This window comes from Haliotis cracherodii, unplaced genomic scaffold, assembly GCF_022045235.1.
Source record: "Haliotis cracherodii isolate W230 unplaced genomic scaffold, xgHalCrac1.p SCAF_6, whole genome shotgun sequence".
NCBI classification, from domain to species: domain Eukaryota; kingdom Metazoa; phylum Mollusca; class Gastropoda; order Lepetellida; family Haliotidae; genus Haliotis; species Haliotis cracherodii.
In genome coordinates this window covers 16,590,939-16,601,271 of record NW_027266319.1, presented here as the reverse complement: position 1 = coordinate 16,601,271, position 10,333 = coordinate 16,590,939, and the positions used below count along the sequence as shown (strand labels likewise).

The 10,333-nt window shown below is 40.2% G+C and overlaps 1 protein-coding gene across 1 annotated transcript; it reads left to right on the top strand.

The window, feature by feature from the left end:
• Positions 1-1,781: 1,781 nt before the first annotated feature.
• LOC139445247 (serine/threonine-protein kinase pim-3-like) lies at positions 1,782-5,097 on the top strand. The gene is made up of 6 exons (XM_071226388.1): positions 1,782-1,958; positions 2,077-2,183; positions 2,300-2,347; positions 2,560-2,923; positions 3,810-3,986; positions 4,212-5,097. Exons 1-6 carry the CDS (start codon positions 1,904-1,906, stop codon positions 4,367-4,369), a joined length of 909 nt encoding a protein of 302 aa, XP_071082489.1. The 5' UTR covers positions 1,782-1,903; the 3' UTR covers positions 4,370-5,097.
• The last annotated feature ends 5,236 nt before the right edge of the window (positions 5,098-10,333 follow it).

Sequence of the window (10,333 nt, the reverse complement as noted above, 5' to 3'; positions counted from 1 at the left end):
TACAAATGCCCATCGAGAAGAGGATTTGTCGTAACAGGCGTACTTAAAATCTTTATTGAGTCATGTTAATTATTTAAGATAAAATCAGTTCATTAATTTTTTTTATGAATAAAGAAATGCGATTTTGGCTTTCAGATCGCCATAATGCCTTTCAAGACAAAGAAAGTACCCGACATGGCACCCAAAACTACGTCACAAGGTAATGGTATGCTTTATGTCAACTCTTTTAGATAATAAAAGCCCCATATTTGATATCATTCACGTCCCCACACTCTAACCGTCCCATGATCGTGATGTAGTTTGAATTTAGGCGTATCGAGATCCCAAACACTCACTCTTCAAGTATGTGAACGTACACTGGAGAGGGTTAAGTTTATGACCCATTGAAAGAATGTATATTCTTTGCCCGTGAATGAACGTAACCCGCTCGTCTAGTTGTGTACTATAGACATGTCTATACGTCTATATTTAGCTACTACATATATCTACCCGGCGTATAATCTTGCTTTCATTTGAGTTTGAGTCGACCGTGGGAAGGGAGAGGGTAGCGCTGCCTTCCTGCTTAGAGGATAAACAACAAACACCCGACTAGGCCGCTCCTAGGGAACCCACTTAGCAACGCATCAGTCCTAGCTTATCATAACACCAGATTCGATCGATGTAATATATCGATCCTTTTTAACAATTGAAGCTCACCCAGCACCCAGCTCAGAGCACTCAGTGCAGTTTGGAGGCTCTAGCGTCTTTTGTTGTGAAAACTGCACTTAATGGCATAATTCTGTTAATTCATCCTGTACCTAATGAATGAGACCGCTTGGGCTTGGATGAATATTCTAATTACATTGATTGTAGGCAAAACAAGTACAAACGGCTCTTTGTTTTCGTCAACTGTTTTTTTCTCCACATCGGTAGCTTCAGGTACGAGAGACCTTGTTATATCCTTTCTAACGTTTAAATAATTAATTATATAAATCTAGAAATTAACGTGCAAAAGTACATGTCATACATTTACACAATATCCAATTCCTCACAAAATAAAATCATATATTAATAGCCTTTGTATGTTTGGGTTTGTTTGTTTTTGTTTTAACCGGTTCATTTGTGTCGGTGGGGGATAGTTTTATGTATATTTTTTGAAATACCATACAAATATGTAAACAAATCTATAAGGAAAGTAAACTTTGAGGTAAAACATGATTTCAGTTCTCTAGATTTGAAAACGTGAAATGGCGCATAACTTAAATTTAGGCGATTTGTTGTGAGTACATAATAGTATTGAATTCCCTGTCTGGGGCCTGATTTCCCGCTAAGAAAACCCACGTTACGTTTGTTTGCACCAACTGGCCAGATGAACTACAACTACTGCTGGGCTTTTACCGCGTGGTAAGTCCCACATAACCATTGGTTATTTTATAAGGCGGGAACGATTTTGATTGGCCGACAAGGAAAGGAATTTGGTGAATGCAATGTACAAGCTACGTGGTACGTCAATCTAAGGACATGCTGGCGCTCGGCCAAGAAACCGCTTCACTACCTTTGTTTTGAAAGCGCACCAATATAGTTCCCTGTCTGGTTCGACAAAACATATACGTACAGTTATAATTATTCGAATTTAAAGTACTTTTGCATATGAAAGGTTACATACACATCACTGTGTGTAATTAGTTAGTCACTAAAACATCTAAAATTGTTTGGACATGTGCCAAATGTGGGCCGTACCCAGACAATCGTAGTACGGGATTAATGCGCCATCGCCCAAGTGGGTTCAACGTTCATAGTACAGCCTTGTGTGCTACATGAACAGATCAAAACAGAGACTCGATCGAGCAACACTGTGCTGTTTCTCTCTGGATACATTACTTTAACCGGACATATATCCGCCGTGTTTACATACGGTGTGAAAATGTTATCGAGGAAACTTGGATTTAACTTATACCCAGGAGAAAAAGATCGCCAAGGTAAATCATTGAAGTGATGTCGATTTCAGTTTGTTCGTAGTGATGGAGCTTATTCTGTTAGGGCTTCACTGTTGATAGGCGTGTACCACCACATAACGTGTTCATTTTCTGTTTACAGTCAAAGAAAAGGAGAGCTTTGAGAAAGCATACACAATCGGCCAAGTTCTTGGTAGCGGTGGATTTGGAACAGTGTATGCAGGGATCCGAAGAAGAGACAATTTGCCTGTAAGTGTAGCAAAACATTGTCCATTTTCGCGTCCATTTGTCTCTCCGCATTCAGACATATGTCAGCCTCTTCGTGTTTGCTTGATCTTCATATCTACTTGATTCTCTGTCTTCAGGTTGCTGTTAAACACGTCAACAAGGAGAAAGTAACAGAATGGGGCCAGGTATGTACATGAAACATATTTTTACTAAAACATGTTTTCAGTAAAGCCCATGTGCTTGGCTCGTTGCCAGTTTTGAAGACCAGTGGTCACGATCATTTTTGGTCAATGATTCTAACCCGATGTTGTTAGTAAGTCGTTAACTTTGCTATGTTTATACATTCTTATAGTTATAAATTACATTTTGCTATATGAATGTTTGTTTATTTTCACAGATAAATGGACATGCTGTACCCATGGAGATCTGCCTCCTGAGGAAGGTTCAACATGTGAATGGTGTTATTCGTATTCTGGATTATTACGAGCGACCGGACAGTTTTATCATAGTTATGGAGCGACCAGAGCCTGTGAAAGACTTGTTTGATTACATTACTGAGAAGGGTGCTCTCAACGAGGATCGTTCAAGAGACTTCTTTAGACAAATTGTGGAAATTCTGAACAGTATACATCGTGCAGGAGTTATACATCGTGATATCAAAGATGAAAATATTCTCGTAGACCTAAAAACAGGACAGTTGCGACTCATTGACTTTGGTTCCGGAGCATTCCTGAAAGACACTGTTTATTGTGAATTTGATGGTGAGTGTTCCTCGAATTGGATTTATTGTTTCAACCTGGATACCTAATATTCGGTTATTATGTTAGGCTATGTATATTGGATTTACTTATATATATATACCCTTTGTAGTCCTACCGCCAAATATGGGTCGTTGTGAACTAGCGCTATGGCTGGGACAAACCTTTGCGTGTATTCCGATAGGCCTATCGTATTGCACTCCTCCACAAGAGCAGGGGGTGGGGCGGGCCGCCATGTGTAACACCACTGCTACCATATGTTATAGGCCTACAGCGTCTCGTTTTAAATGTGGATATTTAAAAACATGAGAATTAGGGCTACCGTATGTGCAGTTACTATATTCATTTGGGTGTGTGGGTCGATTTCCTAACTGCGAATATGTTGAGGTTCAATAAACAGACGTTTGAAAAGGGGCATGCGGGGAATGTACCAAGACCCAGTTGTGAGTGGGCTTTCTCGGAAAACTAGATTTCGCAGTCAACGGGTCTTCCGCGACGCGGTGATTGGCTGTAGGTGCGGCGTTTGTTTTGAAAGGCTCCCCTGCTTCGCCCCCTCCCCCCACGTCCTGGTAGGCTGTGCCGCGTTCATGTCCGGTCATCGTTTAAATTTCACGCTGGCAAGGTGACCTCCCCTTTTGTCCCCCGACCTTCCTTTTCTTATCAATTTCAAAAGGTTGACTTGTCTGAAAGTACTATAAGGCTTCGGTTCACAGCACATATGTTCGCTATGGTTGAGCGACCGAATGGGTCACCTTAACAAGCCGCGTATCTGTGGGCGGTCACTAGGTGCGGGCGTGTTTTTGGGTGGGGTTATTTCATGTTTTGTCTCTTGACTGTTGACTTTGAATTTTATGTGAATGAAACTCAACTCGTCATCTTTGCCCTTCAGGTACACGTGTATACAGCCCACCCGAATGGATTCGCTACCATCGTTACCATGGGCGTTCTGCAGCAGTGTGGTCACTCGGCATCCTCCTTTACGACATGGTCTGCGGAGATATTCCATTTGAACTTGACGAACACATCATCAAAGCTGAGCTCACATTTAAAGGCAGAATTTCTCAAGGTGTGTATATAAACATTTCAATGTGTTTGTGTTGTCGGTTAAATTGTAAAAAAGGGTTTAATTAACTGAAAATAATGCTTTTTGAACAACAAAAAAAGATTTTTTACAAATCTGTAGTGAAATTAGTTACCCAATGTTACAACAATATTTGTAGTTGTACATGCGTTATTTTATAAAGTGTACTCATTTAAGATATATAGCTAAGTATTTTGTTCTGTTTTACAGAAGTGAAAGATCTCATCAGAAGGTGTTTGTCCATCCGGCCATCAGAACGTCCAACAGTTGAACAGATCCTTGACCACCCCTGGATGAGGCAAGGAAATGCTCAGAAGAACGACAAAGAGATGGATGTATCTTCTATGAGCAGCCAAGAGAGTATATGACGCAGGCTGCCTTCTTAGTCCAAGTGCAATGTGATAAACCAATACGGCAACCAGCCACGCCCACCTCACATTTTCCAAATGAGGAGAGGTTGGGTCGCCATGCCTGCCTGTGCTGGCCCATGAACATACTGTGAGTCAATGGTCAACAGTGACCATCCAACACTGCCATTTCAATGCAACGTTCCTTTACGAGGAGAAGAAGACATTCTAAGGTGCTTTTTGCCTCTTCAAATTCCACTTGACTTCGGGTGACTTCAAGGGGTGCAAGGCAGCAAGAACAATGCAGATTACGACAAAGGAAAGATGGATCATTACATTCCATCCTTACCTGAACCAGTGACTTAATAACTTATTATCATCCCAGTGAGGGATGTATCTAAAACGGGTACATGTCAGTGACATGGTGTAACCAGACTTTCATATGGTGGAGAGCCGGGATGTATCTACCGACAATTGCTTGGGAAATACCACTTCTTCCAGATGCAAATGTTTCTTAACTTATTTCTCATATCATTTTCATGATTTTCATTGTACATAGTTATCATCAATTGGAAATAATTTATTGTTTGTAACGAGGGAAGTGAATGTATTTAAGTGTGAATGAATGTGTGCTGTGTACATCTGTATTTATTCAGCGGCCTATGGTCGGTTTGGTTGTGTTCCAAATGTACATAAATGTATTTTTATAGAAAAAAGAATGAGAAAAGAAATAAATGAACTTGAATTTATTTACGTGTTGGTTTTAGCTGAGGCTTTTGCTACAATAACACCTTAAATGGGGCGAGGTTACACAACAGCTGCAAGTGTGGGCGCCATTGATCTTATCTAACTAGTCTGCAGGTCATTTCAAACTACGTAGTAGATAGATTTTGGGGACAGCTAGTATCACGTCTAACCCTGCTACATTCTCAATAACAGGAATTGTGTATATCGGGAAGGACCTGTTTACTCAATTAACATTTATTTGTATTACACCAAGCAGTTTCACATGAACTGAACGTGAACTAGTTTGAGGTAAACAGTTGCAACACTACAATATTGGAAATCATAACAGTAGCATAATTAAACAGGGGCATCACAACATGCGGATTATGCTACTCAAGAAATGTTACAGAATGTTCACCCGAACCTTTCACCTTGATACTATTTAGTGCTGAAAAAAATTCCATTAAGAAACAGGTGCATTTTTAAATGCCCAGCATACAATATATCAAGGACCATCGGGGAATTTTCTGATGTGGGCCCATTTAAATGTTAAGTGAAATTTGGAACAATTTCTGTAATGCCAAAATAATATGTTAAAAAGCCCCACTTCTACCCGTGAAGATCCGGGGTAGAATAGGTCTTCAGCAACCCATGCCGTAAAAGGTGACTAACGTGATCGGGTGGTCAGGCTCGCTTTCTTGGTTGATGCATTGCGAGGATCGATGCTCATGATATGAATCACTGGATTGTCTGGTCCAGACTCGATTAATTACAGACCGCCGTCATATAGCTGGAATATTGCTCAGTGCAGCATAAAACAACAAAACAACCAACCAACCCACTGCTTTTGAAAAGTGTGGATCTTTTTTAAAGATTTATGGGGCCAACGCCCAAGGGCACTCCCTAGATTTATGCCTGATGTGCAGTGTATGGTTCCTTGATCCTACCAAGAACATTTCAAAACAATACTCAGGAAAGGACAAATATCTAATAAAAAGTGAACACAGGAGAGCGAACCGTTTTATAACAAGCCTAGCACACATGTGGTACTACATTCATATGTTGACGTGGGATGGGTGACCGAGGCCAGTGTCGGCGGTGGTATGTGGACCAAAGGTGAAGTGAATGAGACAGCATATTTAGCCGAGGACTTAATGATATATTTCCACAGTCCATATGGGACATCCCAGTCACCCTCGTGAGGCGTGTTGCTCGTATATCTGGTAACTAGGCTGAACCTAGCCTTGCTTTGAGACGCATCTGAATTTAAATTCAATGGACATATAGTAATTCTGTCCTAAAAACGGACACGTCGAGATAAGTGGACAGTACGGTCTTTTATAGGGACACCGTGTTCTTTATATTTCTGTCATCTAGAAATTAAAATTTGAACTACTAATTATTGCCTTAGAGACCTGTGCAAGTCTAGACTGAACCCGTCGTACTGTTATGTACCAGCTCGGGATAGGCGCTCCTCTATATATAACTCTAAACATATCTTTGACATACCTACATACCTGCAGGCGAGATCCATGTCATCGCCCTCCGAGATGCTATCACGACCTATAGATAACCAACAATCTTTAGGTAACCGACCAAACTCCATACCATTCTAAGCCTGCTTGTTATACTATTTTAAAATATTATTGTGCAATTTTGAATGTTTACGTTCTTCTTTACATGTTTTGAGAAAGGCGTTATAGTTATAAATAATAAACAATCGGATCGGTTCATACAAGTTAACCACAATCAACTTCTAAAGCATCATAGAAGTAACAAGTCCTTTATGATAACGTGATGGGTTTGTGTTTTGTTTTAAAATGTATGTTTTGTGATCACAAATCTGAAGGACATGGATATTTCGCCATTTTTCTCGAAATCTGATCTGACTGTTACTTGTGATATAATGGTAAAGATGATATGTAAAGATACCATTCCGTGTTAATAACAACGTAGATTAAGAAGAAGTTAATTTATAAACAAACAAAAAATACTCTGGCACAAACTCCCTCATAATTTTCAATAAAACACACCACACGGCGTTATTGTAAGCTAGTCTGAACAATAACAATCCAATGTGTTGACGTGTGATTGAGCTGCAATGCAGTCATGTTTTAACTGCTAAATCAAATTCCCCAAGATAAACTCTATCCCAACCTCTACTACTTGTGTGATTTGGTTGCACAAAACATATTAAGGAAGTATATCTTTGTTTGAAATCAGTATTGACCATATTCAGCATGAAACATGATTTCTTCCTCAACCCTATGTCGTGTAGTACAACTCCTATCGTGAGAAATCAATGAATCCTGGAGAACTGTGACGTCACAGCTACATGTATCACTCGCTTGTCACATGCACAGCTAGGTCAAGGACGTTTGGTGACCTGCGCAGTAGGCGACAGCCTGTGTTGTGGTTCGTAAGTAGGTCATTGTAACCATAACACTGCAGTGGGGTCGCTGGTGAATGGTGAAACGCTGTATACTTGTCATAAACAATATGACATAGCTTAAATGTTTTGTGAAATAAGAGCGGCATTCAACGAATTGTGAGCGTAATCTCCCATGAAAAATCGCACAATGCAGAAAAAGATCTAGATCAACATGAATCAATATAAGACATGGAATGGTTTTCCATTTTCCTCAGGCAAATTTCAAAGCCGCGTACCAGTTCGTTGATTCCAGAAAATACAGGTTGTTAAGCGTTGAATGTGAGTGATCTGTACACCTGCGGTCAATAACAGCGCAACTGATGCCGAAAGTCGATGCTCTCAAACAAAGAAGCACTACGAGAGAGAGAGAGAGAGAGAGAGAGAGAGAGAGAGAGAGAGAGAGAGAGAGAGAGAGAGAGAGAGAGAGAGAGAGAGAGAGAGAGAGAGAAATTGTTCAGTCGTGTTGTGATGAAGCCTAATATCTGTTCCTAATCTTGTTCTAGCAAATCAACGATAAATCGACAATGACAACTTGGGTACAAATACGAAAACAGATAAATGGTAATACCATAAATTGTAAACTTTCACAATAAAACCGCCACAATTAGCGACTGCAATGACGAGGGGCTATCGCCCGAAAGGAAAATTAGGATATTTTTGTCTCTTGACTTTCATGTAGACTAACATCTAGTCTCTGAAATGAACATATCGTACATAAAAAAACCAGTTGTTCAGTTATCTTAATAAAAATATAATAAAAAGGAGCCCAGTGACTCTCTTCATTTTCAGATACTGCAGTGATCTAGACTTGCCAAACATTTTAGACTTGCATGGGCTGTATTTGATACATATTTGTATCAGGGTCTGTAAGACAGACTAACTTTCATGTTTTGGGTAAACCTACACGAGGTATATTGTGTTTGATTTGATGTTTTTTGCATTCTAATATTCGTCAAAAATACTGATGGCTACAAATATGGGGCAGAAATATCATTGATTAGTGTTTACTACTGTGTTCAGTAATAGTGTTTCGAGTGAGTGAGTATAGGTTTTACACTGCTTTTAGCAATATTCCAGCAACATCACAGCGGGGGTTGCCTAAAATGGGCTTCACACATTGTACCCATGTCGGGAATCGAACCTGAGTCTTCAGCGTGACGAGGGAACGAAACAACAAGACTACCCCACTCCCCGAAAATATAGAGCTTCGAAACACGTGAACAGCCTAGTTAGAACGTGGTCTTGGCAAAGTCATCGTACCCCAACTCCGTAGACCGATGCTCATGATGTCAATCACTGGCTTGTCTGGCCAGACTCGAATATATACAGGCCGCTGTCATATAGCTGGAATATTGCCGAGTAAGGCGTTAAACAACAACAAAAAACAACCCTAAACAAACAATAGTGCTTTGAGTAAATAAAATAAGTCACTAAGTAAAGTATATTGTATCTTTTCTACATTGTTGATAAATCTCAAGGATAACTGCGGGTACAAAATGTCTTGTTAACATATGTATTTACCGTTCCCTTATTTCTGTCGTTCAGTATATAGTTATGATCATGACCATCTCTGTGTATGGGGATTTAACTTTTCATATCCCCTAGTTGTTTTGAACAGTATAAATCTGTATTATGAGACGTATGGTTTGAAGTTAGCGTTCCAGCACCTTATAGAACCACAGACATGTATTCTGCGAGTTGTAACAATATTGATTGGCCGAGATTGTGTATCAAATGGAAGCATTAGTCATTTTCAAATTGATATCATTATTTTTATTCCAATGGGTAAATGTAATCATTATAATGTGTTATCAATCGTGATCGTGGGTGTTTGATATTTGGTTTTGCCAACCAATACAAGGAAGTGACGCCACTTTTCCTCGAAAATGATCACCATTGAAACCCGCCTGCACATTTAAACAAATATGAAACCAGGACAGGAGATGTTCAGGAAGCTGAGCTAGTTCTCATCACCACGACTTTCCATCTAGACTCATTTCAGTTTTGCCAGAATTATAAGTGATAATTAATACATTTCAGTAGTTGAAGAAATGAGTCGCACATGTTACGTCACAGTAAGACCGCACCGGGATGCGTGACGTCATATCCTGTATGTGTTTGTCGGCAACACAAAGATAAAGTAGACCAAGCAGGATGTTCTATTTTCTCCTTGTTGACATCCTCGCTTTTTCACTCGATCCTAGAATTATTAATTTTAATAATAATTCTAGATTTTATAAGTAATAAGAACAAGTGAAAGACTGTCGTCCTTAGATGTACAGTCCGCTTATCTTGACACATTACGACACATATATGGACTTATCTTTCAGTCCAGCCTTGGAGCAAGGCTAACTCGATCCCAGTAGCGTTCAATTCAAACTCGGAACGTTTTTTTTTCAGATGTATACAACATATTTATTTATATGCATATATATCCTTGATCCGGTTATCCGACTGTAGTTCTGTTTTCAAGGGGATGGGGGTGCCGCATTGACAGAAACAGGTACACACAGGGAGCATCGTCACCCTACCCAGTGACGAGCTCTACCCAGCGGCGCATGTTAATCCGGGGCCCCTCGCCCACGGGGCTGAGCATCACTGAGCATGAATGAACAGACTTGTCCCGGTGCGCATGCCCTAGGGGTGACCCTACCAACCAGATGACTGCCTCCGCATGAGCACTGACTTGCGTTGCCAAAAGTACTTATGTCTAATCTGTATCGAGGACTCTTTGTCGCAATATTTGAATTTAATTTCGTGTTTTGAAGTAGTCAGCAGATGGCGCTGTGAATCAGTCGAGGTCGTAGAGTACGAAGTCGCGAGTGTCG

Coding starts and splice junctions, on each gene's coding strand:
- LOC139445247 (XM_071226388.1), top strand. CDS start 1,904: ATGTTATCGAGGAAACTTGGATTTAACTTATACCCAGGAGAAAAAGAT. Junction 2,184..2,299: donor GAAGAAGAGACAATTTGCCT/GTAAGTGTAGCA, acceptor CTCTGTCTTCAG/GTTGCTGTTAAACACGTCAA. Junction 3,987..4,211: donor TAAAGGCAGAATTTCTCAAG/GTGTGTATATAA, acceptor TCTGTTTTACAG/AAGTGAAAGATCTCATCAGA.